This window comes from Lepus europaeus, chromosome 13 (genome assembly GCF_033115175.1).
Source record: "Lepus europaeus isolate LE1 chromosome 13, mLepTim1.pri, whole genome shotgun sequence".
NCBI classification, from domain to species: Eukaryota; Metazoa; Chordata; class Mammalia; order Lagomorpha; family Leporidae; genus Lepus; species Lepus europaeus.
This window is the reverse complement of record NC_084839.1, coordinates 70,288,184-70,315,593: the sequence shown is the minus strand read 5'-3', so window position 1 is coordinate 70,315,593 and position 27,410 is coordinate 70,288,184. Positions and strand designations below refer to the sequence as shown.

The window sequence follows — 27,410 nt, the reverse complement described above, 5'->3', positions numbered from 1 at the left end:
ATATGAATATTAGACTGACAAGCCTCCTAGAAATTGAAAAGATCATCATAGTTTCTCTCCCTAAAACCCCAGGCCCACCTAGGTTTTATGGTGTTGTTGTTGTGTTTGTTTGTTTGTTTGTTTGTTTTTAAAGACTTATTTACTTATCTGAAAGTCAGAGTTATGGAGAGAAAGAGACAGGGAGGCCGGCGCCACGGCTCACTAGGCTAATCCTCTGCCTTGCGGCGCCGGTACACCGGGTTCTAGTCCCGGTCGGGGCACCAATCCTGTCCCGGTTGCCCCTCTTCCAGGCCAGCTCTCTGCTGTGACCAGGGAGTGCAGTGGAGGATGGCTCAAAGTCCTTGGGCCCTGCACCCCATGGGAGACCAGGAGAAGCACCTGGCTCCTGCCATCGGATCAGCGCGGTGCGCTGGCCGCAGCGCGCCTACCGCGGCGGCCATTGGAGGGTGAACCAACGGCAAAAGGAAGACCTTTCTCTCTGTCTCTCTCTCTCACTGTCCACTCTGCCTGTCAAAAATTTAAAAAAAAAAAAAAAAGAAAGAAAGAAAGAGGGAGACAAAGAGACCTTCCATCTGCTAGTCCATTCCCCAAGTGGCAACAGCAGTCAGGGCTGTGCCAGGCAAAAGCCAGACGCCAGGAGTTTCATCCGGGTCTCCCACTTATGTGGCAGGGGCCCACCACTGGGGACATCTTGTGCTACTATTTCCAGTCTGTTATCAGAGAGCTGTACAGGAATTGGAGCAACTGGGACAGGAACCGGAGCCCATACGGGAATGCCAGGAGCCTGGGGCCACGCTCCAGCATTTGCAGTCATTTGGGGAATGAACCAGCAGATGGAAATTCTCTGTTTGTCTGTCTTTCTGTCTGTCTCTTTGTAACTTTGCCTTTCAAAAAATTAAAGAAATCTTAAAAAAAAAAACTCAGCTTTTTTTGTGAACTAATGTAATCTTGATTGAAAGCTAGATTAGTGCAATACAAAGACAAAAAGCATGGGTTTGTTGCCCTTACAAATGAGGCTGAAAAATACTAAATAAAATATCAGCTGGACTGGGGCCAGCGCTGTGCCATAGCAGGTAAAAGCCTCTGCCTGCAGCGCTAGCATCCCATATGGGCTCCGGTTCGAGTCCTGGCTGCTCCTCTTTCAATCCAGCTCTCTGCTGTGGCCTGGGAAAGCAATGGAAGATGTCCCAGGTCTTTAGGCCCCTGCACCTGCATGGGAGACCTGGAAGAAGCTCCTGGATCCTGGCTTTGGATTGGCCCAGCTCTGGCCAATGTGGCCATTTGGGGAGTAAACTCCCAGATGGAAGACATTCTCTCTCTCTCTCTCTCTCTCTCTCTCTGCCTCTGTAACTCTGTCTTTCAAATAAATAAATAAATCTTTACAAAAAATTAGCTGAACTAAAAATCCAACAACTGTGGCTTAGGTCAGCAGCACAGGAGGGTTTGTTTATTGGAGAGTGTGTAAACATTACTCATCACAGTAGAGTAAACCAGAAAATGCATGCATTTATTCCAGTAGGTGCAAAAAACCTCACTTGCTAAGGTGTACCAGCTAGTTAAGATTTTACAGCTAAATCTTAGAAGACAAAGTGAGGTCATCTGATGGGTAGAAGCCAAGGAAGCTGCTGAGCGCACTACATCAAAGCATAAAAGCACCTCCTCCCCGAAGCAAAGAATTGCCTGGCCCAAAGGGTTGGTGCCGCTGAGGTTGAAAAACCATGCTGAACACCTGCAAATCCCCAGCCAGAAAGTACAATAGAATCAAAGGCACAGCGACTACCAACTGTGTAGGCATTAACTTAAAGAGTTTCCAAAACCTCTTTAGAGAACACTTCGAAACTGAAAGTTTCATGAATGGACAGAGTATACGTTCTTGTGAACATGAGACAGGCCAACGCTATCCCTCAAATTGGTAAATCTGCTACCGGAGAAGGCAGGGTTCTTGTCTTCGTGAAAGAAAGAATTCAGGCGTGAGACAGAGTAGTGGAAAGCAAAATAGCCAGGTTTACTAGGGTAGGGACATCCGTAGGAACGGATGGGCACCTCTCCAGACAGAACCTGAGAGAGAGTGACCACTCAGACTGGGGGAGAGCGGGGTTACATGGTTGAGTGGAGAGAGTACGCCTGGGCAGGCCAGGTGGGTGGCTCAGCACAGAGGCAGAGGGCTGAACACGCAGTCCGGTTGAGGCCTGGGGTTTTTAAGGGGATGGGCCTTGCCTCCCCACCTCTGCTCCTCCTGGAACAAAGGACTTTCTGGATGTAAATATGAAAAATTCCTATCTGAGTTTTCCCCCTGAAGTTATCAGACAGGGGAAGCCTGGCTGGCTTCGCCCGGCCTTAGAGGAACCTTAGAGGAAGGATGGTTATCGGGTGGAAGGGGCAGGGCGTTTGAAGTGCAGATGCTGGGCTGCACCTGGAAGGTTATCAGGATGACTTTGAGATGCGGATGCTGGACCTGGATGTCAACTCCTTAGGCCTTTGTCACACACACATAAACTCAATTCTGACTTCCTACCTAACAAATCCATTGCAACCCTAAACAAAACTTAAGCTGATTTTTTTTTTAGGTGATGAGATAAACTTACTCTAAATTTTAGATGGAAGGATAAAGGACTGGAAATAGCAGTCAGCTTTGGAAAAGTAGAGGAGAGACTAACACTGCTAGATGCCACCACGCCTTGGCGATAGGAACAGTATGAGAAAAAGCAAAACAGATCAACTGGACAGAGAGGAACACTCAGAAGCAAACCCTAGCAGACATTCTGTATTTCAGAAAAAGTGTCCCAAGCCAATAAGAAAAGACCTAATAACTCATTAAGAACTTGAAAAAAAAATTGGACCTTACCTAAAACAGAAAGATGGACTCCTTAAGGGTTTTATTAATCTTTTAAAATAAAACAAAAAAAGTGGGTTTCTGCTAATGAATTGAGCAGACATCTAATATTGTATATGCCTTTTGAGCTGTGTAACTTAATATTTGAATACTTGATAATTTGTTTTATTATGTAATTGATAAAATGGTGATGTGTATTAATGTTAGTTCAACCATGTATTTATACTGTCTGAGAATGTGTGGTTATAATTCTGTGGGAGAATAATTTGTCTGTTCACCAACTTGTAAAAACTTAGTGCGAGAGCTTAAACATCTAAGTAAATAATGAAATGCAAAAAAAAAAAAACCATATAAATAAAATTAATGGAAGATCACATTAGTGGCTTTAGAGAGAGAGAGGTCACAAATACAAACCATAAAGAAAGAAGATGGTGAATTTGATTGCAGCAAAGGATGGATTCCTGCCCAGCAAAGGACACCACGAGGCAAATGAACAGGTCAGGGGACGGCACATGGGGTAGCTACAGCCAACAGGACCGATGCCTGGGTTCCACCAGAAGCGCCGACGAATCAGGAAGGAAAAGGAAGGAACCCCGGTTGAAAGTCTGTAATGAATATGAAAAGGCAGTTAAGCGAAATCCAGAGAGCTAAGAAACATGAGGGGTGCTCAGAGCCATAGTAATCAGAGCAACGCAAATTAGAGCGACCACGAAAATCGCACTTCGCCCTCGGCAGGGCTATAATGCCAGGCGTTAGCAGGGATTTGCTGCTCGTGGAATCCAGGGCTGCGGCAGCCTTTCAGGGAGGTAATCTGGTCGTTGGAGCGGTCAGACACTGAGTGCTCACCCTGTGATCCAGGCCCCTGCTCCCGGGCAGGTGCCCAGGGAGATTATCACAAAGACGATTAAGGCAATGTGTGCGAAGATCCTCTTTGCCGTGATGTTTGTGCAGCCGAGTTGAGTCACGCACACATCCACCGCGGAGAGAACGGGTGGAAGATAGCACGTATGCACACAGTGGGATACTGGGCGGCAGCTGGCCGTGATGAATCCCATGGACACCAGCAGCATCCGTGGCCTTTAAAAGCATGGTGCTTATAGGGGAGGAAAACGAGACTTTTAGCCAGTAGCATTCTGTACATTTAAGAAAGCATGCATGCAAGGACCTTAGTACAAATGCTTCATAAAAACACAGACAAAAAAAGTCGCCCACCAAACACAGTAACAGGGGCGTCCAATTCTAAGTGGGAATGGAAACAAAAGGAACAAGATTTTTTTTTTTTTTTTTTTTTTTTTTTTTTTTTTTTTACAGGCAGAGTGGATAGTGAGAGAGAGAGAGAGACAGAGAGAAAGGTCTTCCTTTGCCGTTGGTTCACCCTCCAACAGCCGCCGCAGCCGGTGCGCTGCAGCCAGCGCACCACGCTGATCCGAAGCCAGGAGCCTGGTACTTATCCTGGTCTCCCATGGGGTGCAGAGCCCAAGCACTTGGGCCATCCTCCACTGCCTTCCCGGGCCATAGCAGAGAGCTGGCCTGGAAGAGGGGCAACAAGGACAGAATCCAGTGCCCCGACCGGGACTAGAACCTGGGGTGCCGGCGCCGCTAGGCAGAGGATTAGCTAATTGAGCCATGGCGCCGGCCCAGGAACAAGATTTTAAAAAGCAAGCAGGGTTCATGAAAAGTGGAGTGAGCACAGCTAAGGGCACTCTTGCTTTCTGCACCTCGGGCCCAAACTCAAGGAAACAAAGCAAGCAAGCAAGAAAACCAAGAGGCTCAGCAGACCCTGGAAAAGCAAGGAACCCGAAAGAGTTTTCCCCGTGCTGAGGGACCTGAGGGAGGGGGCACCCTGAGGGAAAGCCTTGAGCACACGGAACCCAGGATTTGGAGGGCCTCGCACTGGAGGAACCCTTCCTAAATCAGCTTCTAAACATGGCGGGAACTAAGGGTCTGTCCCCTCGGGAGCCCCCAGTGGGAAGTGGGAGAGCAGCTCTTCCCTGAGGCTGTAAGGTGGGGCGTGTGTGTGTGTGTGACCAACACAGCCCTGAGCAGCAGCCTGGGTGAGTCTGGCCCAGCTGGCTTCGGGCTCCCAGGCTCCCTGAAGGGTGGGTAACCCGAGGGGAGCTGCTGTGGCCTCCCCTACAGCTCAGTGATGCAGGGAGGCGTTTGGGGGAACTTGTTACACTTCCTTTGTCAAGGTGGTCCCATTTTTAAACAAAAAATGGACTCAGAATATACTGTGTTGTAACACACTTTTGGCATGAAGCCACGTACTGTCACTATTTTCTGTATTATCGAATATTCTTCCATGACATTGTTAACTTATTCTTGTCTAACACGATGTGACTGTCTTAGAGGGTGCACGCCTGTTACTTTGCTAACTGCTCAGACCCACGTCACCCCACTCTTTTCCACATCCTATTTCCAGGGCTCCCTTTGCTCACTTCCTGCTGGGCTCAGCCAATGGGGAACACTGCAGAAAATTCGAGGGTAGGGGAGAGAGAGAGAGAAAGCAGGGACATGTCTACCTCCCTCACCAGCTGAGGCTCCAATTCCTTCCTCTCTCCCCAACTTTTGGATTCTGACCCAGCCAGTGATGTAGGAGCGGCTCTCCTTGATGGTGCTAATCCCTGGCTGGCTTCTCTGTACCGTTGGTCTTCTCAGCTCTTCCCCCACCTGTGTCATCAAGTCATTGTATTAAACATGTTTACAGTGCCGGAGTGGATTGTGGGCCCGACTGGACTCTGATACAGAGTGGGTGGACCCGGTACATAGTTTTTTAGCCATTACAAGTCACACAATGGCTAAATCTTAGTCCTTACATGTATTTCAAGGTGTACTCCACATAGAATGAAACTGTGTATTTCTTTAGCACAAATTTCTAGAAAATTACACAAAACCAGCTTCTGATGCATATTACTCTTTCCTCCTCCAAATGAGTTGTACCAACTTACAGTTCTACCATAGCATAGGAGAATGTTCCCAGCATCTCACAGTCTGATACCGGAAAAAATACAGGGTCTAATTTTAGTTTCCTCTTTACTCAGTGGTTCTCTGTATTAGCCTTTTAGCCTTGGTCTCCTTTCCTTCCTCCCTCGGCTGTCATGAAGCAGAGCCATGGAAACACCAACGGGTACCACCAGGGACTTTTGAGATATTCCCCAGATTTTTGCTTTGCCTACCGAGAGAGGAGAGGTTAGTAGAGAAAAGACAGAGGCAAGTGCCTTTTTTTTTTTTTTTTTTTTTTTTAAGGATTTGTTTATTTGAAAGGGTTACACAGAGATGGAGAGACAGGTCTTTTATCTGCTGGTTCACTCTCCAAATGGCTTTAATGGCCAGGGTTGGTCCAAGCCTGAGCCAGGAGCCAGGAACTCCATCCAGGTCTCAAACATGGGTTGTAGGAGCCCAAGTACTTGGGCCATCTTCTGCTGCCTTCCCAGGCATATTAACAGGGAGCTGGATTGGAAATGGAGCAGATGGGACTTGATCCCATGCTCACATGGGATGCCAGTGTCACAGGTATCAGCTTAGCCCAGGGTGCCTCAGTGCCTGTCCCAAGACGAGTGCTTTGTGGATATTCACACAGGGTTATCTGTACTGAATGTGAACCAAGTCTGCCTGTAGAGATCCTGGCTTATGCCACGTGTCAGCCAGGCCGCTGAGCAGCAGGCTGAGGACCCGCCATGGATTCTGAGTGGTGCTTGACATCTAGGGGCTGGAGGACGGCACAGGAAACTGCTCTCCAGGTCCACTGTGATGGGGTTTCTGGGAAGGCCAAGCTCTGGGATCAGCTGGTCTTAGCCATGTGCCTGTCAGACCCACGTGGGTGGCCTCTGAATCTGGGGGCCCACAGCACAGATTCAACCAACCACAGGTCAGAAGTATCTGAAAAAAATCTGAATATGCAAACTTCCCCCCCAACCCTGATATTATTCCCTAAACAATACTGCATAATATTTACATAGCATTAGGTATTGTAAGTAATCTTGAGATGATTTAAGGTTTATGAGAGTATTGTGTAAATTATAGGCAAATGCTGCACCATTTTATAAAGAACTTGAGTATCCACAATTTCTGGTATTCACAGTAAGTCCTGGAACCAATCTGTGGATAGCACAAGATGGCATACATTAAAAAGCTAGATCGGAAGAGGAACAGCGGGACTAGACCAGCGCCCATATGGGATGCCGGCGCTGCAGGGGGCAGCTTTACCTCAGCACCAGCTCTGGAAGTATGGTTATGCCCCTGAAATAATCATACTCTTGAAAGTGTCCAAGAATCACACACTATTTTGAAAAATGTTAAAATTTATTAATAATAGTTAACATCACATAGTTAATTCAACTAGTTCTTTATTGTACATGACAACATCTTCACTAGACTGAGTGCTCAAGGATTTCAGATGATGCGCTCGTCAGCACACCCCAAAGACTGAGATCCACTGTATTTACATAAGCAAAGCAGCAGCAGCAGCTAGGAGCTGTCACCCAAACGCTGGGAACACAAACATTTTTAAAATGCATTTCCATCATTCCTTTTTAGAAACCAACAACACATCTTTAATAGTTACACATACTTCCCGACTACCTTTAAGAAATGTGTCATTTCACAGATGATGTCTAATTTTCAAGTTTAAGGTGAAATTCATCTCTATTTCATAGGTACCTTTTTGTGACCCACAAACCTGCAGGTGGCTTTTGGCTTTCATTAGAGAGGGAGGCGCCCACATTCTGGTTCAGTTGGTGCAGATGGGGACAGCAAGAGGAGCTACCCCAGACAAAGGGAGCCTGGAACAAATGAGAAGGAACTGGCCCATTCCTTCTGAGCTTCCCAGGAGGCTGCAGAGGTTTCACTTATTTTTTACTTTGCTTTGTTAAAAAATGACAATCAAGCCTTGTTTGTAGTACAAGTTTGGAAAATGTGCAAAAAGCAGGTGCAGTTGAGTCTTTCCTTCCAACTCCCTGTTCCAATCTTTGCATTTTGTTTAGTAGTGTTACGAGGCCATTTTCTATGTCCAGGTTTACTTTGTTTTGTTTTTAAAGATTTATTTATCTGAAAGGCAGAGTTTTAAAGACAGAAGGAGAGACAAAGAGAGACATCTTCCACCCACTGGGCTCACTCCCCAAATGGCCACAAAGGCTGGGCTGGGCCAGGCTGAAGTCCAGAGGCAGAAGCTTCCTCTGGGTTTCCCATGTAGGTGGCAGAGATCCGAGCACTGGGGCCATCTTCCACTGCTTTCCCAGGTGCATTAGCCTGGAGCTAGATTGCAAGTGGAGCAGCTGGGGCTTGAATTGGTGCCCATATGGGATGCCGTCAGTCTCACCCCACTAAGCCACAACTCTGGCCCCTACGTGTGTCCAGGTTGAATGGTTGTGCATATCTGGGGGCAGAACTGGGCCTTGGGGGTTCAGAATTAATCACACTCTTTAAGAATAGGGTAGGGAAGCTTTTATAACACTGCCATCCCTCCCAACAGTTTGAAATAAATACTGTGTATAAAACACAAAAACGGTCAGCACACCAATACCAGTTCAGCCTAAGAAAGCACATGGACGCTTCCTGCAAAACATTCACTAAACAGACCCAAGGTGTCATTTGCTAGGAGGGCACAAATACATTGACAACAAATGTCCCTGAGGTTTTGTTTGGTTATTTAATTGCTTCGTTTTGGTTTGTCGTCGATGATTGGATAGCGATTTTTACACATTTTTGGTGGCTTCCTTCATCTTCTCAGAACTCTGAAGTGCTCACTGCCCTAAAAAGAGAATAAAGATGTCTACACAGTGAGTCCATGTGAAATGAATCCTTTGGTTTCCTTTGAGTCTCTAGACAGAGCAGCAATTGCTGTGGTTCCTTCTCCAAGCCACAGGCCCAACTCCTGTCCCTGTCCCTGCCTTCCAAATATTCCTAAGCCTACAGGGAAGGAAGTGATAGACGGCGGCTGCTTTGCCATTCACTCGCCCAGGAGAGGCTTCCCTTCTCTTCCGGCAGGTGAACGAGGTATTTCTAGTAACTCTGTCAGTACTGTCACCTTCCATCCTTAACTATGCTAATCTACTCATGAGGCCAAGTCCACGGAGACTCTGCAGTTCTATATACATAACAAATTAACATATAAATACATTACATACAATTGACCATTACATGTCAACATGAAACAGACCTACTTCATCAACTAAATAAATTTCAAACATAAATTAAAATGAAAATACAGTGTTTTCACTTTTACAGGAAAAACAATCTTAAAAACAAACCGAAATGCTCTCCCTCCCACAGAGGTCCACTGTTCATGGATGATTCATGCACCTGAATTGAGCCCAGATGCAAGAAGTATTGATTCCTGGCTTTGGTTTCATTGCCCAGACATGGGATTCTTGATTCCAGGGAGAGCAAATGCTGGAATTCACAGGGCAAACACATAAAGATGAGGTTGAAGAGCGGCTGCCCCATGGAAACCCGTTCCCTCCACTGCTACCTCTCCTTCTGCCCCCCAAGTTGTCTGCAGGAGAATCAGGCTCACTTGGATGAGACCAACCCAGGTCTCTGATGGGAGAAACAGGATCAGCAGCACCCACGCTGGGGGCTGCTCTTCACAGAGAATGCTACGTTCAGGCTCCACGATGAAGAACAGCTCTCTTCATCGGCATCCTATCCTTTGGAATCTACAGGGATGTGGAATACGATCAGGGGTATTATTACTAAGAGTTAATTTCTTTTTCTAGTTTTAAGAGAACCGATGGGGCTGGTTGTGACCGGTGTGGACAAATTCTTACTCCAACGCGTATGTATCGGAGGAGGGCCAAGGCTGAGGTACCGAACTCTACAGTGAGTAATTACAGAGACAAAACCCAGTCCCATGGGATCCTCTCTGCCAAGGGGTCGGTCTCTGGCACAAGGGGTGATGCTTTATGATTTAAAACCAGGGAGGGAGGAACCAGAAGTCCCTTGTGATGCCAGGGGTCCTATCGCTGTCCGGCTTCGCGGATGCGGCAGGCCACGGCCGTGATGAGAGCCGCCCCCTTGCCACTGCCGTCCTCTGACTCCAGGAAGGACACGTCACATTTCGGAGCCAGCTCCTTCACCGTCTCGTGCATGACTTTGGCAAAGCTGGAAGACACAGAGAAAAGCCCCTTAGTCGGGACTGATTTGTGTCCTCAGCAATGAGACCCTAGGAAGTGACCCTGGAGACCCAGCAATAACCGAGAAGGACACCAGCCACAAGGCAGGGAACATTTACTACCCGTTACCTACCAGAAAACAGAGGCTTGGGGATGCTAGTAATACGCTCAAGTTCTGTATCACAATGGGCAGTTGAGGGGACTAGGACTCACCTTTGGGACAAATGTCAGAGATTCTGGCAAGTTATGCCCTGAAAACTGATCAGTGAAAGAGCAGTTCAATAGTCAGGGAAGCCACAAGCATGCCCTGCAGAAGTGCATAGCTCATTCCAACACTCAGCAGGGCATATAGTTTTATATTTTCCAAGGGCACTGCCTCACATCAAACCACATCCACTCCAGAATGCCACTGAACACAAAAGGAACAGACTTTCCCAGCAGGTCTGGATGTCCTCCCTGGGGGGATCTGCACTCGACCCCAGGGCTGGAGGCTGGGGTTCTGACCCCCTCCTAGTCGTCATCTAGAACGCAGGCTCCTTTTTTCGCCGTGACACTGATCAAGAAAAGGGACCTGGCTCCTTCACTAACTGTGTAGACTCTGGAAGAATCTCTTGAAACAAATTACGGTGCAAGCAGCAAAGAGTTCAATGAAAGACTCCCTGTCTCCTACTCCAGCCAGGGCGTGGGTCTACTCCTTTAATCTTCAGCTGAAAGTCTTCCAGGGGACAAAGTCTGAGGCACTTCCTGTCCTCAAAATAAATTATTCAAAACATGTGCAAATGAGGAAAGAAGAGAACAGAGAAATGGAGAAAAGGGGAGAGAAAGAAGAGAGACGTATGAAAGGATGGCCAAGTTTCTATAAGGGATCGGGTAGGAAATACTTTCAGTTTTGAGGGCCATTTGGTCTGTTTTGACTACTCTGCCATGGTAGCATGCGAGCAACCAGACAAGACGTCAACAAATAGGCCAGGCTGAGTTCCAACAAAACATCGACAAAACAGTCAGTGACTATGATTTGCCAACTCCCGCTCTAGACTGCAGGAAAAAACTCTTGCTTGCATTCCAGCATAGAACCAGAACACTCACAACAGCACTGCTTGAAAGTCAAAATCCAGAAGTCACTTCAACTGTAGAATGACCTGTGATATCCTCAAAAGGGCGTGCTCTGCAGCCCCGCACATGGATGAACTACAACTGCATGCTTGAGTGTGGATGCATCATCTCAACACCATGAACGCTGTGTGGGAAAAGCCATTCATGGAAGAGATCCCACGATTCCATGTACGGCCAGCTCATAAATAAGTAAACTAACCAACAGAGCTAGACACGTGGATCCACGGTGGAAAGAAAAGCAAGAGACTAATTCAAAACAACACTTGTCCGTGGCATAGTGAAGTTGTGATTGCAGAGGGGCTCAGAGAAACACAGGCCTGCTTCTGGTTATCAGTCTTCAAACTGACACACAGTATATAGTCACACTCCTCAGAATGGCTGATTGAGCCACCATACAACGTTTCTAAGAGAGAGAGAAGGAGGAGAGTGGAGAGGTGGAAGAGGAAGCCAGCGGAAGGGTTGAGCCCAGATACTCACTGAGGATGCAGCTTGTAGAGGGTCCCGTCCACGCCCACTGTCACTCTGAGAGCGTCCAGCCCCCGGTTTTCTCGTATCTTGTCCACCACGGCGGCCATGCCTGCGCCGCAGAGTTGGGCTGCCCGCCGCGCCACCACGGTGCACACCTCCTTGACGATGATGCTGTCATCACAGGTGCTCTCGAGCCCCAGGTGGTGCAGGATGGCACGGACTTGGAGCAGGGCCAGGCAGTCGCTGCGGCAGGAGAGACAGTGGGTGGTCAGCCACGGGCCACGAGAACTTGTGGCCCCCACTCCGGCGCCTGGATCCTCTACCAGGAGTGGCTCCACAGGGGTCTGGCCCTCTGGGGAGCCTGCCCTGTGAGGTGGCTCTGCTGTGCCTGAGAGTGACAGGAACATGAAGGAGCAGCTCCCATGCCACCCTGTCCAGGCAAGGTTGGGCACTGCACCACAAAACTGAGGCTCAAAACCTGTGTCTTCCGTGCATCTGGAAATAATAAAGGCAGTGCCAATGCCCGGATGTGGCAGTTCCCAGCTGCAAAGCTCTTAGGTCCTTTCTTTCACTGCTGTTCCTGGGTCTGCAGGAGAAGCAAGAGCTGACCGGCGACGGACTCCAGCTTTATTTCTGCTGCCCCCGGCCCCTGTGCTCCGAACTCAGCTTATGCTCTACTTATGAAACAAATATAATACAATGGTAGGAAGAACAAACTCTATCATAGGAGAGGGGCTATTTTGGGAGCCTGGAATCATCTCCTTGTTCATAGAGAGACACATAAACCAGAACACATTTTCTATTCACTGGTGTGGAAGCCCTAGGGGCCCATTCACAGCAGCCGGCCAGTGCCTGGTCTTCCATGCCCAGAGGGTAACAGCACAGCCTTAGTTACTAAAGGGCTCTGACACTGACATCTGAATTTGGAGATTCTTCTGCTCTTGGATTGGAGGAGGGAAGCACTGATCTGATGAGCACCATACGGCTCATGCCTGCGCTGCCTGACATTTGGGCCATTTCTCAGTTCTGGTCGCCTGGTGACTGCAGCAGGCAGTTGGGAACAAGGAACTCCCGGAGAACCTGGTGCTTTAGGGGGTTATCTCCCTCTGTCCATTTCAACTGACATCCTATGAACGGGCATCCATCTACCTTAGGGAGGTGGTCTGAAACCCAACAATATCACCTCGTGTGGCCTCGTGCCATGCTTAGCATGATCTTGCATGAGAAGTGACATGCGGTCAGGCACCGCATCATGACATTTTGGTCAACAGAGGACCGCAGCCAGGCAGCGGGCCCATGATGTATCCTCACTGTTTGGTGATGCAGGACTATATTTGCCCCTAAAATGACCCCTATCCATTATGACCCTGGAGATAGCAATGTCTTGGCCTCGGAAGTGACCTTTGTAAAAGCCATGCCCTGATCTTTCTGGATCTGTGGCTCCATTTGCTTTTCTAGCCAAGAGAAAAACGGAGGACATAGTCTCACCCTGCCCCGAGCTTAAAACTCTCACCTCTCAATCTGAGACAGGAACTTGGTTTCAAAGATTCCCCTGGTCTTAAGTCGCTCTGAGATGCGGCCTCGGAAGAGCAGCCCACGCTTGGTGAAATCGATGAGGATGTTCCGGACGATCTCACCCAGGTACATGCCACTGATCATTTTCTCAAACCTGCAGAGTGGGCAGCGTTCACGGAGGTTAAACTGGAAGGGGGCAGGATGTGCTGAGACATGAAGAGGCCAGCTCAGTCATCCCAACGCACGAGAAAATCGAGGGCATGCTGACTCCTCTTGGCGTGAAAGGCAACACCACCAAGTTCACTTGTGCAGGCCCCCTGGTGTTCTCACATGCTGATCTGTCACCCGCAGCCAAACTGATGGTGGCGCACAAGGCCCACAGGGCTCCCTGGAACTGCCCCACCTCCCTGGATCATTTCCAAGGCCTACTCCCAATTCCTCAAGAGGAAGCACATCCACAAACCCTACCACATTCGGATGCCATCTTAATCCTAACTTCACTAGACATTTGGCATGGTTTCTCCTGGGCCTATCCAGCACAAATCAAATCCCTAATAACAACTGTAGACTCTCTGTCCTGGCTATTGGAATCGAACATGACCATGACAATGGCTTGAGGGTCTTTGGCCCAGCACAACACCATTCAAAGAGTCAAGGTTGGGGCCGCCACTGCGGCACAGCCAGTTAAGCTGCTGCCTGCAGCACTAACATCCAATATGGGTACTGGTTCCAGTCCTGGCTGCCCCACTTCTGATCCAGATCCCTGCTAATGCAGCTGGGAAAGCAACAGAGGGTGACCCAAGTCCTTGGACCTCTGGGAGGGGGAGACCTGGATGGAGTTCCAGTCCCCTGGCTTCAGCCTGACCCAGTCCTTGCTATTGAGGCTATTGGAGGAGTGGGCCAGCAGATGGAAGATCTCTCGCTCTCTCTCTAACTCTGCCTTTGAAATAAATCAATAACTCTTTTTTTTTTTTTTTTTTAAAGTCAAGGTCTCCAGTTTCAACCAAGATCCCGCAGCTACCCACCATGTCTTGCGCCAGCCTGCTTCCTTCTGTAATGCTGCCTACCTGGCACCTACGCCTCTGTAGTCTGGGACCTCTACTCTAGATAAATGTTTCGCAAAGTGTGTTCTGCAGAACTAGGATCCCTAATTAATGCAGTTAGGAAACAGCACAGGCAACGTTTTCTTAATGAAAAGTATGTTAGACCTTCAGGCATTGTTTCTGAGCTCAGACCCTCGTCCCCACCATACGTGGAGCTTTGTGACCCTGGGACTGCTCCCCGGTTCAGTTCTGACAACAGAGGACACTGGATGCTAATGGTTGGAGGAAGAAAAGATTGACTCCCACCTGCACTAGCAACACCTCTTCACCCTGGTAGCAGCAGGTGTCTGGCCTTCCACTTTGCTTTCCTCACAGTCCTGGCTATGGTGTGCCTCTCCCACCTGCTCTCCCAGTCCTTGGGGCAAGAGTTGCTGCCTACACCGACTAACTCACATCTTCTCGTGTGCACTTGACAAGAAACCTTCCCAAAGTAACCTCCTCTGCTAACCCCGCAAGAGAACGAGTTCTCTCGGGAAATGCTGGCACACAAGGTCTGATGGCTGTTCAGCATGCAGTCCTGGCATACAGGATCCACACGAGCTGGGCGCCTACCTCTGCTTGCCAGGGTTGAGGGAAAGCTCATCCACGACCACGTCGAATTCTGTGCGGAAGTCGTCCAGGCACCCGTTGTCCCCGAAGGCCCCCCACTCCATGTTGACGCACATCCGCCCCTCTTCCCCGTCCACCAGCTCCACGTTGCGCATCTCCTCCATGTAGCAGGCATTGCTGCCCGTGCCTGCCAGTCAGAGAAGCGCGAGCCCCGCTCAGCCCTGGCCTCCCGCCCTCCTGAGACCCTGCATCCCCACACAGAAGGGCAGTCCGGGTCCTCACCAACGATGAGGCCGACTTCACAGTGAGGGTCTTCGTAGCCACAGGTCATCATGGTTCCCACAGTGTCATTCACCACGGCAACCACGTCCAGGTCAAACTCCTGAGAGGACAGAAGCACAGGCCAAGGCCACCAGTGAACCCCCAAACTCTCCTTCCAGACTTCTCCAGAGGAGATTTACATGACTGTAATGTTTCAAATTCTCATTTTGTTCACGTCTGCTCAGACGTCACTTCCTCAGAGAGACCACCCCTAGCCGTGCTGCTCAGGCGCTCCTCCTCAGCCCACTCACTCTATCTGCTCTCTCCCACCCAATTTCATTTCTCTTCACAGCCCTGAAGAGCACCTGCCACTGGGCCATGGGTTTATGTTTACAGAACAAGACTTTGCTGTGGCCACTCCTGAATCCCCAGGCCAACAGCAGGGCTTGACACGGAGGGGACACTCAATAATTATGGAGTGAATTCCCCACCAAGGCACCTGTCCTCAATGCTGCCCCCATTTCTGAACGCACTGCAGGATCAAGGAGATGCCACGTCTCTCACCTCTCGCCGGTGGATGGCTTCCTTCAGCAGGCTGACTACGTCCTCGCCCTCACAGCCGGACGCCTTAAAGCCTTTCGTCCACTTGAGGAGGATGCTCTAAAAACCACACGTGGGCATGGACAGGAAGTCAGAGAAGGGTTCTCGAGTCATTCCCAGGGGCCTGGCTGTACTTCCAGCTTTCAGCTTCATGCACAAAGAGTGCTGACCCCACTTCTCAGGGACATGCGTGGGTTTACTGAGCGCCTTCTACGCACTTGCTGGGCTAAGTGTACAGATCACGTGTGTTGCCTCATTTCAGCCTCACAGCCAGCTTGTGGAGCATTCCTCATTATCAGGCCCGCCTCCTAGGTAACTCAGGTTCCAGAACCACTTACCCAGTCTCCAGCTTAGGAGAGAGGAGCAGGACTCCCCTCCAGGCCTGCCGATGATGAATGGCTCATAAGCGCCATGCAAATGTCCCTCCTCTACACGTGTCTCCCTCACTGGGCACTTTGCCCTATCCCTGTCCTTTACATAGCACGCAGCGTGTCTCTTCATTTTCAGATTCCAGTGTCCATGAGCCTTTTTTTCCCCCCAGAGGAATAGAGACCGAGAGAGAGGAGGAGCTCTCAGCTGCTAGTTCACACCCCTAATGCCCAGAACAGCTCAGGCTGTGTCAGGTTGAAGCCATGATCCAGGAACTCAATCTAGGTCTCCCATGTGGGTGGCAGGGACCCAACTACATGAGCCGTCACCTGCTCGTCAATCTCCAACGATGCACATTAGCAGGAAACTGAAACTGGGAGTGGAGCCAGGACCTGAATTCAGGCACTCCAATGTAGGATGCACGTTTCAACCCAGCATCTTAACTACCAGGCCACACACCCACCCCTAAGCAGGGTTTCCACTGTAGGATTTCCCAAAACCTTAATAATACCAGTGCGCATAGGGAGCTGAACTTTAAGGGGAGGGAGAAGGAGGAGGCGTTCATAAAACTCAGTTGAGCAACTTGAGGGTCAGTGTTCCAGGGACGCAGTGGGATACGCTGGCCTTTCCTCATCACAGGGGTGGGCTCCTCTGCTCCGGCCACCTCTACCCGCATGGCCTTCCCCACACCGGCCAGGCCTGTCTGCCTTTCTTCCCATCAACTCCGTCCTCCGCCTTGTTCCGAGGGCTCCTTGTGGGCCCCAGGTGCATGAAGATTAACGTCTCACTGCACGTCCTCAGGGAGTCACCTCCCTAGTGGTGCTGTGCTCCAAGCAGCAGCTCTCACTTCCAAGCTCGCTTCACCAGCCCTCCTTATCCGTAAGGATCTAAGGCAGGAGCCAAGCCTTTTGTACCCAGCAATTGCATCCACAGCACACATGCCAGGCACCTACAGCAAGCATGCGGCCAGCTGCAGAGGGAAAACTGCTTAGATGACGGTGTTCGGATATCTGCCACACCAGCCATCAGCCCACACCCAGGCATCTCCCGTTCAGCTCCCTTCCACGTCTCAGTGCCCTCATGCCGAGAACCGTGTCCTTGATCCAAGGCCAGCTGAAGGGCAGTGAGAGGCAAAGGGGAGACTAGGGAAGAGCAAAGCGTCCGCACAACAGGAGGCAGAATGAACACGCGCTGATCCTGCCAGGGGGGCCTGCAGCAGCTCATGGAGAGCGTGGACTCAGGTGTCAGGAAGCCAGAATTGAAATGGCAGCTTGGCCACGCCCAGGCTGTGTACAAACGCCCTTTGTTGTGGCTATGAGAACCACATGAGATAAAGGCACATAGGAAGTCTCACGCAGTACCTGGGACAAAGTGCTTGGGGCTGGCGCCTTGGTGCAGTGTGTTAAGCCACTGCCTGTAGCACCAGTTTGAGTCACTGCTGCTCCACTTCCGAACCAACTCCCTGCTAATACACCTGGGAAAGCATCGGAGGATGGCCCAAGTGCTTGAGCCCTGACACCCAGGTGGGAGACCTGGAAGAATCTCCTGGCTCCTGGCTTCAGTCGGAAGCCATGGCAGCCATTTGGGGAGTGAACCAGCGGATAGAAGATTCTCCCCTCCCCTCCTTTTGCCTCTCCCTCTCCCTAACTTTCCCTTTCAAATAAATAATTAAATCTTTGAGGAAAAAAAAGTGCCTAGAAAATCTAAGTTGCTAATATTTTAATTCGCATGATTGGCACCCCAAAGACTGCTACAGCTGAGCTAACCTACTTAACTGCCGCCGGCCTTGACTGAGTCATTCCCACCAAGGGGTCGCTCCTTCCTCCTGGCCACTCACGCCCTCCTCCCTGCTCTCAGCTCAGCAGTCCCCAGAGCACACCGGGAAGGGCCGTTACCTCGTCCAGGCTGTTCTGCTGGCACGGGAAGGAGAAAGTGAAGCCCAGCGGCAGCGACACACCCTTCATGCCCATGTACTCCAGGAAGTCGGCGATGCACTGCACGATGTGGTCAAAGAGCTGCAGGGCCAAGTGGGGGCGCTCAGGGAAGGGCTCCGGCCGGGCCAGGCTCCTCCCACAGGGTCTGCACCCAGAAGAAATGCAAGCCTGGGCCCAAGACTGGCCAGGCCAAGGGTGGGCAGACAGTGCTGACCTCGAAGGCCAGAAGTCCACCAGGGCCCTCCCAGAGTGCCTGCGCCTCACCTCATCCCCTGTGCCGTGCATGACCTCCTGCGGGATGGAGTAGATCTTGTTGTGCATCTCCACGCCACGCCGCTTCCCATTCCGCACCCGCACCAGCAGCACCCGGAAGTTTGTTCCTCCGAGGTCCAAGGCCAGAAAGTCTCCTTTCTCTGGAAAAGAGATCCAGAAAGTGGTGAGTTAGGGCATCCCCACCTTACAAGGGCAGACTGCCACATCGAAAGCCCCTCCCCTGGGGGAGGAGCCCCTCTCCAGCCTTTGGGGTGATGGGCGGTGAGCTCCACCTAACAGTGAAGATCCCCTGGGCCAGATCCCTGCTGGATCCTTTGAATGCAAGTGGAGGGGCTCCAGAAGTCAGATTGAGCTCAGCAGAAGGCAGGGGATGCTGATCTAGGACCCTTAAAACCATCCAAACACACCATTCATGCCAAGTCTGATGCCACCCTGATTAGATTCTAGGATACTAGGACTCTAGTATCTAGTATTTAAAGAGTCCAGATCTTTAGGAACTGGAAGGGAAATTATTTAAAATGAGCAACACCTCCTCTGTTGAGCAATTACAATAGGCTGCACAGTCCTCACCCGATCCCTTAGGCAGCGCTGCAGGAGATGGATCTTATTCCTTGTTGGATGATTGAGAGCTGGCTGAGCTAGGGTAAGTCACTTGCCTGAGGCCACACAGCCAGAAAGAACAGGGTTCAGCAAGAGCCAAGTCCTGGTTGCTGCCTCAGGAACCCGTACCCGTTGTGCTACATCCACCAGCCTGCTCATGGGTGGTTCCCTTAGAATTGAAATAACATCATTTCTTTGCTTACAAGATCTACACAGGGACCTGGATACTTCTGTACAGGGCCAGACACCTTGGGCTTTGTGGGCCATTCAGTCTGCTCCAGCCACTGATCACTGCCTCAGTGCTGCCATCAGCCACAGGCAATGTACAGGGGAACAGGCACAGCTGTCTTCTAACAAAACTTTATTTACAAACACACACATGAACCAAATCTGACCCTTGGGCCGCGGTTTGCCAATCCAGAGATGGCTCTGGAAACGGAATTCTTGGGTGTGAATCCCTACGCTGACATTTCCTAATTGTTTGAACTTAGGCAGGTTTCTTTTCTGTGCCTCAGCTTCCTGCCAAATACAGCAGCTTGTTAATAAACAGAAGGAGGCGTTAATCTTGTTACCTTAACACAGATGAAGTTGGACCCACAGTACGGATTTGAAAGTACCGACTGCTATGACTGTCCCTCTGGAAATCCTGGTTGTGTTTATCACACCCTGGAATCCCCCACTAACACAGCTGACGAAGCCTGTTCTGGTCTGAACATGCAATGAGAATGCCCAACATCCACCCCCAGCCCAGCACACCAGGCGCAGGCCTGCTGCGTACCTGTGCCATCGGGAGTGGCACACACGTAGGTGGGCAGCATCTTGACCGGGGCCACGGCGTGGGTCTCCTTGCTCAGGCCACGCTCCATCTCTAACTTCATCCTCCTCTTCACCTCCAGCAGCTGCTCATGGCTCAGCTTCAGGGCCTCCAGGGTCTTCTGGCGAGCTCGGTGTTGGTCAGCCAGCCGGTAGGCCACCGCTGTCACCATGGCCGCCCCTTTGCCACTGCCATCCTCGGAGCGGAGGAAGCGGACATCACAGTCGGGCACCAGCCTCCGCACGGCCTTGTGAAGACGCTTGGCGAAACTGCAGTCACCCAGGAGGGGCAAGAGACAGGTGTCCACGGTCAGAACCGACAATGCATTTCCTCAGCCCAAGAGCCCCAAGGCACCTGCAGGAGCAGATGCTGCCCTCCCAGCCTCTCCCCAACTTTTCCCACAGTAGGGGTCACTGTGTAAACATGCAGATATTCAGCTGGGGTCACCCCACTCTGAACGTAACTGTCCCCCGAACGCAGTCACACAAGACTTCCTCTTCCTCACCAAGTGCCTCTAGACAACATGGTAGAGACAGCCTCCCTGCTGGAGCTGCCCAGTTGATTCTGACACCACCTACTTTTCATGCTCCATCCATCCCTCATTTTGTTAGGTGCTACATGGGAAAAACCCAATATTGGAAAACTAGAAACATTCTTCTGCTGGACTTTGGTCTCACTTCTGCCAATGATCCCAAACGTATGTGAACAGCAAAGGGCAACAGGTATGTTCAGCAAAAAGTCTCCAGGTGGCGGCTACTTTGAGCCAGGATCTTGCTCCCCGAGCAGTGGGCCAGTAGCCTCTCTGGGCGCTGTTAGAGAGATGCAGGATGGCGAGCTGACCCCAGACACTCTGAGCCAGAACCTGCCTCTAAGAACCTCGGAGCGTGCAGGCGGAAGCTTCTGAGGCACTGGGCTAGCAGACGGGAGCCTTCCGGGTCTCAACCAGAATGTGAACATTTTGGCATACGGGGCCCGAGGAATCACGGTGGGAACAGGGCAGTCTATGCTGAACACCAAAGCCAGCAGGGGAGGCAGAAAAGCAACTGGGCTGTAGTGGCCCTGGACAGAGGACCCAGCACCTGCAGGGACGAGCAGGAATGATGACAGAGGGATGCGCCGACTCCTAAAGGACAGAGCGAGAAAGTGTGCAGCAGCTGGCGGAGCTCCGTGTGGGGCCCACGTCACGAGCAGTCTTCAGGAACCATCACCTCTCATGTCAGGGCTGAGACCCTCAGACTTCACCCCACCCTGGGAGGCAAACGGAAGTGGCCCGCCCGTGGGGTCCCTCTGGGCCCTGGGAGGCTGACTCACTGGGGGTGTTTCTTGTAGACAGAGCCGTCGACCCCGATGGTGGAGCGCAGCCGCTCCTCGCCCTTGTTCTCCTTGAGGCGCCGCAGCACAGCAGCCAGTGTGGCTGCGCACAGGCTGGCCGAGCGCGTGGACACGATCTGGCAGATGCGGTGAGTGGCCACGCAGTCCTCCTGTGTCGGGTCCAGGCCGAGCCGCACGAGGACCTCCAGAGCCTTCTTGATGCCATCCTTCTCCCTGGGAATTGGAAAGACGGCTCGTGGGCACGTGGGCTCGTGGGCTTGTGAGCTCGTGGGAGGGAGGCAGGAGCTTGCAGAACAAGCCCTCGCTCCAGCAAACTCCAGCTCCCAGTGAGGGCAGAGTCCCTGTCACTAAGTGAAGGAGGGGGCACAATACAATGTGGCCACCCTGAGGCTCCTCTCCCAGACACACACACTCTCACACACACACACAAAGTCACACCCTCACAAAGCTGCCCTGTTACTTCTCCTGCTGCCCTCTTCGCCTCCAGTGAGAAAAACTAGTATTTCAGGCCAGCACTGTGGCGTAGAAGGTTAAGCCTCCAGGCATCCCACATGGCCTCCGGTTCAAGTCCTAGCTGCTCCACTTCCAATCCAGCTCCCTGCTGATGTGCCTGAATCCAGCTAGTGTCTGCCTGTTTCCTCTCTAGCGCAGTGAGCATCTCTCTGTGCCTCCAGACAGCAGTCCAGGGCTGGTGCCAGCATGCTGAGGGAAACTAAACACCTCACGAGTTAGGAATACTTTCCTCCACTTGGCGGTTAGCAACAAGTAGACACAGTTCCCCGAAGAGTTTCCCTTAAGGCTTTTGAATGGTTTGATTGTTCTGTCTGGTACCAAAATCGCTTCCTCTCTGCTCTCTGGTCCCTGAAACAGCAGGACCACTTCAATCAGGCCTGACTGTTGGGACATCATTAACGAAAAAACCAAAGCAAGGCCACCTGCACTACCACCCCAGACGGGCAAGAGTCCTTTTCGAAAATCACTGTGGGGAATTTTAGACATTCAGGAGAAGGAAAAGGAGACATGTTCGTATAAGTCATTAAGGGGCCATCTTTCACACCGGTCCCTGCGCATGGAGGCCAACCACTCCCGGAACCTGAGCCACTTTGGAAGCCAGCATGCTCCGAGAATGGACACCAGTAAGGGAAGTGAAGCCACGGGCCCGCCATGATTAAGGCTGTGCAGCGCCCTCTTGTGGCCCGTGCTTGCAGGGTCCAAGGCCAGCTTCCACTCCCATCCCCCAGTTGCCCATCCACCCTTCTTTAGCCCCAGTGGGAAACGGGTGGGGGGTGGAAGCTTACCCTTCAATATCGGAGACGTCTTTAGTCTCAAAGCGGCCTGTGGTAAGGAGTTCTGGGCTGAGCTTCCCCCCGAAGAGCAGCTCCTCCTTGGCCATCTTCACAAGGATGAGCCTGACCAGCTCCCCCATGTACATCCCACTGATCATCTTCTCAAATCTGCACGGACATACAGACCAGAGAACTAAAGCCCTGTCAATGAGCTCAAACCTTCCTGTGGAAGCAAGATGCACACATGTGAAACTTCAACAGACATTAGAGGTTGGAGGACAAAGAAGAGTTCACGTGGACAGCACAACCCAGGAATGAGACATTCGGCAAAGTGACAGCTCAGGGCCTGCAGGAGCTGGCTGGCTTGGCCTTCCCTGCAGGCCTTGACCTACCGGGCCTCAAGTGGCCAAATCAAACAGCATCCAAGGGGTATGGAATATTCTGTTACAGTCTGAATTTTGGCTAAAGTGAGTTAGGGGTAGGGCAGTGATTTTGAAAATTCTTCTCTAGCTAGGAAATGCTTTTTTAAAAAAATCTTATGTAGAACCCCGATATTTATTTATAAGAGAAAAAAGTCAATCAGATTAAAAATGGGGCACAGGACTAGCAACTCAACAATGCTTACTGCCCTCCACCTGCAGTCCATTTGTGGATTCCTGCAAAATTGGTTTCCAAACCACCCGGGGCCTAAGGATGGTGGGACAAGATGATAAGGTAAGCAGAGATAGGTAAGAGGCAAGGAATAGCCACTGGTTCCCAGGATGCCAGGGCAGCTGGGGAATTTAGCTTTTCAACACCAGGTGACACTGTTGCCTTCAGACGTTGGTCTTTTGGCCAGGACTATGTGACAGAGGAAACCAAGCCCTGGCAAAGAAGAGACGCTTCTGGGTATCTCAGGAAGGATCTGATTCTGAGAGAGGAGAGACTCCCAAGGCCTGCAGCCTTGACCAGGACAGGTTACAGCCGGGAGAGCCGGAGCAGGAGAGTGAAAGGGACTCAGCATCACCTACGAGAGAGGAAACCCTGGCAGTCCGGCCGTGACCTGCTCAAGCCCCATGGCCAGGTGTGGCAGCTCTAGGGCTAAGGACGGGCTGGGGAAGCGGCTGGGAGCACGGGCACATTTACAGCCCTAAACCACACGGATGCTGCCTTCACCAGCCAGGGACTCAGGTGCCTGCTTGCACATCTTCTCCCAGGAAGCCGGCTCTGTGAGAAGTTAGCAGAGGCCCCGAGGCCAGTGGCGCTCCCAAGTGCGGGAGGTGTTCTGTACATTTTCCCAATTTTTAAATACTTTGTTCTTGTCAACATTTGAAAAATATTTACTTAGAGATGTATGGGGGAAGGTGAACTGTCTATCACAACATCAGGGTTACCCGGCTGACAATTTGCTAAATGAAGGCACTTCAAAGTTTATGTAAAATTCAATTAAGAGATAAGTCTACTTTGATGCAAAAAAACAAAAGTTAAAATCCACACATATGAGGAATTTGCAAAATATGCATGGAAAATGCATAGTATGGAAAAACTACACGTGGATTTCAACATGGGGGGGGGGCACCAAAATAAACTTATCTTTTAACTCCATTTTCCGCAAATCTTTCGAAGCCCTCTGGTATGTCCTCTGAGCCTTTGTCTCTTCTGAAGACAAGCCAGGGATGTGTTGCCAAGGTCTTCTTGCCAGTTCTGTCTCTGGGCTTTTCTAAGTGCACATGGCTCCTCCGAATGACTTGGGTGTGCCTCAGCAAGGGAGGCAGGCAGAGAGCGAGCGACTCTGACGCTCATAAAGCTCTCGACACCCATAGGAGACACAACCAGCATCTTCCTAAGAAAGTTCAAGTGCACAGTCTCACATTTCAACACATGAGAGAAGCTTGTGACTTAAAGAGGAAGCAAGGCCTGTCCTGTATGGAAAAGGATTATCCACTGCCAACCTTTACAGGGTAGACATCCACCTCCAAGAAGACATCTGTGTTCAAGGCTTTCCTAACTTCGTCATAGCAACAAGACCAGAAGAGCGGTACATTGCTCAAAATGCTTTTGCAACTGCCTTCAGAGTTTGCAGCAACCCGGTTTTAAGATCTTTAAAAGGGAAGTTTGGCAGATGTAAGGGTGAAATAATGTCTTGTAAGAGTCAAAGGTGACTAAAAACCAAGTCCGGCAAGGCTGCACAGTAGAGCACTTGGGGTCCAAAATGCTGGGGGCCCTCATCCAATCCGGGTCGTGATTGGGCCACAGTCCAGGGAGGAGGCCAAGGCAGCTCCTTAGCAGCCTCTCCCTAGGCCTTGGGTCTGCCTGCGGCTGGGGCAGGAACCCTGGGACTCCATGGATCAGTAACTAGGAGCCAACTGCCATAGCCTTGTCCTGTGGCCAGTGGTGGGGTGGGAGCTACAAAAGATACTTGAGATCCTAATCTTGACCGTCTTTACATCATTTTCTTATGTGGCTCAGAGTTTCATGGAAAATTTACACAGAGGGAGGACATCTATACTTGGCTCTGTCTGTTCTAGAGCTCTGTCTGTGAACTGTAGTCACAAATATTCCATAACCGATGGGTGCCTTATCAACCTTTTGGGGATATAACACTACAAAGGAAACATGGAAACCAACCCTGGCACTGGCCACCCCCAGCCTCAGCTCCCGAGCCCAAGCCTTAAGCCCAGCCACACAGGAAGAGGCTACTCACAGTTGCTTCCCAGGGTTCAGCGAGCCCATGTCGATCTCGTGGTCAAACTCGGTGCGGATGTCATTGAGTATTCCGTCGTCCCCGAAGGCTCCCCACTCCATGTTGATGCACATCCGCCCCTCGTCCCCCTCCACCGTGTCGATGTGGCGCATCTCCTCCATGTAGCAGGCATTGCTGCCGGTGCCTGGCCAAAGCAAGGGGCTGCTCAGCACCCACCCCGCACCTTCCATCGCCAGCGCCTGGCCTCCCTCTGATGCCACTGTCCTGAGACTGCCCAGAACTCCTCGCCAGAGTCCCAGGGCATCCCAATACTGTCCCCAAGTCCACAAGTCCTGCCTTAGTCCTCCAAAGTGACTGTACAAGCTATCACGGTTCCTCCCTCCCTTTCCAGCCTACCACCCACTGGCCAGAGCCCACTCACCTACAATGAGACCAATCTCACAGTTCTGGTCATCATAGCCACAGGTCATCATGGTCCCAACTGTGTCATTCACCACGGCCACAATGTCAATATCAAAGTCCTGTGGGAACCATCACCGTCACAGGGGGTCTCAGATGTGAAGATGGAAAAAGGCCAGCAGGCACACAGCTCCAGGGCAGCAGGGCTTCCCCTGACTAACCCAGCCAGGAGGGTCAGAGCTAGAACTCTGGGTCCAGATCCAGTCAAACGGCTCGAATCACTGCCCACGCTGCTTGGCCAACACAGAGGACAATTTCCCTACCAGCAGTCCTGTAGTCTACGTTACAGCCAACATTGCACTAAGACAGCCCATTTTCCTCTCTCCTCCTCCTCCTCTTGTCTCTCTCTCACCTTCTTCCATAAGACCTTCATCTTCCATCCCTGTCTCATTCCATTCTCATGTCAACAGCATCCCAACTTTCTTACTTGAAATTGGTATCCAAGTCTTTCTCAGGTTAAGAACTAAGGGTTTTCCTTGCACTGCAGCTAAGATTACTCAGTCGCTGTGATCACCTAAAAACCTCAGAAGCATCCTATCACGCACAAGATTACCGGGTAAGCACAGCAGGCAGAAGAGGAAAGGTCTCCTTAAGCTCCACGAAAGCTTCCTGCACCAAGTTTGAAGACAGACAGGGAAAGACTTCAGTGTGGATGCAGAAGTCTGCAGACCCCGAGCACCCCTACCCTACTCACCCCTCTCCGCTGGATGGCCTTGCGGATCAGAGCCACCACATCTCTGCCCTCCACTCCACTGGACTTGAACCCCTTGGTCCACGACACCAGGAAACTCTGGAAAAGGATCAAGGAATGAACATTGATGTTCACAACTAGAAACTCAGGCCATACCCCTCAAATAGCCACCATGAGCAGAGACTTCTGCCACTGGGCTAAACGAAAGACACTGAGCATGCGTGTTGCCTCCTGACCAGACAGAGGACAAGAAACTCACGCTCCAGCAAAGACCAGGTAAGGAGAGAAAATGCTTCACTCCTTCATGATTTACTGGCCCCAAGAAGGAGGAAGAGCAGGCTACTGAACTACCAAAACCAGATACTTCTATAACCACCACATTAATTCCTCAAATGTCTTTCTTTCAAAGGTCTTTATCACAACACTTTGAATTAGGAGTGTCCCTAATTTCTCATTCCTGTTTCCCCAAGCAGGAGAAGGAGACTGTGTAATTATGTGGAGGGCAGGGTATAAGAGCAGCTTATTTCTGTGATATTTGGTCATCATCTCCCCCCACCCCCAACACACACATACACACACACACAGAGTCACCCAGATGGACAGAACTCTCCAGATTCAAACCCCTTGGGGCACCACTGACACCACAGCAGCATTTGACTCAGGAGTCTGGCCCAGCCTACCCAGCCCCAAGAACAAAGCAACAGAAGGGTTGGAAAACCCATCTTACCTCATCAAGTTTAGTCTGGTGGCAGGGGAATGAGAAGGTAAAACCAAGAGGGAGCTTCTTGTCTTTGATTTGCAGCTTGTCCATGAAATTAGCCAGGCATTCAGCAATGTGGTCGAACAGCTAAGGGCATACAACACAGAAAGATGAGCAGGGAGGTGGACAGCACGGGCTTTGGGCTCAGAAAGGAACTAAGTGAATTTGTGCCAGATTCATTTCTCCTTTGAAGACTTTGTTCACTGGAATGACACCTGGACCTGTCCTCATGGGGGTGACCAAAATGATTAAGTAAGTCAATATATGTAAGTCAATATACACAGCTAGAGGTCGTATTTCTTGTCTTTCACTTAAAGCACGTATCCAAATCACTGTGAAAATCCCCCAGTGAGGCCAAAGTTAAGCACACAGTCACGGCATCCCAGAGGGGCCCTATCAGAACCCTATCAGACACACAGGCCCAGCTGCTTATCTAACCAGAAATGACAGCTGGTCTCACAGCCAAGAAGTGTTTTAGCACTCTGTCCCTTGTGATCAGGGGAAGCAATGGGACATTCTCCTGTTGCCATCCTATAAACCAACTTCAAAATAAGTAACTTTCATATCCCTCCCTCCCCCGCATCTTTGTGAGAAACTTATCTGGAGGCAACTCCAAGAAGTTATCTTTGGTTTGGAAATGGAACACCCCCAGCGA

General features: G+C 50.8%; 1 protein-coding gene across 1 annotated transcript in view; it reads right to left on the bottom strand.

Annotated features, from left to right (window-relative positions):
- Positions 1-7,159: 7,159 nt before the first annotated feature.
- HK2 (hexokinase 2) overlaps positions 7,160-27,410 on the bottom strand; it is a 61,315-nt gene continuing 41,064 nt past the window's right edge. Inside the window, exons 4-18 of the mRNA XM_062209723.1 lie at positions 26,723-26,842; positions 25,999-26,094; positions 25,267-25,366; positions 24,846-25,029; positions 22,175-22,330; positions 20,856-21,089; positions 19,509-19,813; positions 18,122-18,270; positions 17,819-17,938; positions 15,519-15,614; positions 14,976-15,075; positions 14,697-14,880; positions 13,040-13,195; positions 11,536-11,769; positions 7,160-9,934 (exon numbers count right to left, since the gene is read on the bottom strand). Of these exons, the coding sequence (XP_062065707.1) occupies positions 9,790-9,934; positions 11,536-11,769; positions 13,040-13,195; positions 14,697-14,880; positions 14,976-15,075; positions 15,519-15,614; positions 17,819-17,938; positions 18,122-18,270; positions 19,509-19,813; positions 20,856-21,089; positions 22,175-22,330; positions 24,846-25,029; positions 25,267-25,366; positions 25,999-26,094; positions 26,723-26,842 (2,379 nt within the window). The 3' untranslated portion in view covers positions 7,160-9,789. The remainder of the gene's footprint in view (positions 9,935-11,535; positions 11,770-13,039; positions 13,196-14,696; positions 14,881-14,975; positions 15,076-15,518; positions 15,615-17,818; positions 17,939-18,121; positions 18,271-19,508; positions 19,814-20,855; positions 21,090-22,174; positions 22,331-24,845; positions 25,030-25,266; positions 25,367-25,998; positions 26,095-26,722; positions 26,843-27,410) is intronic.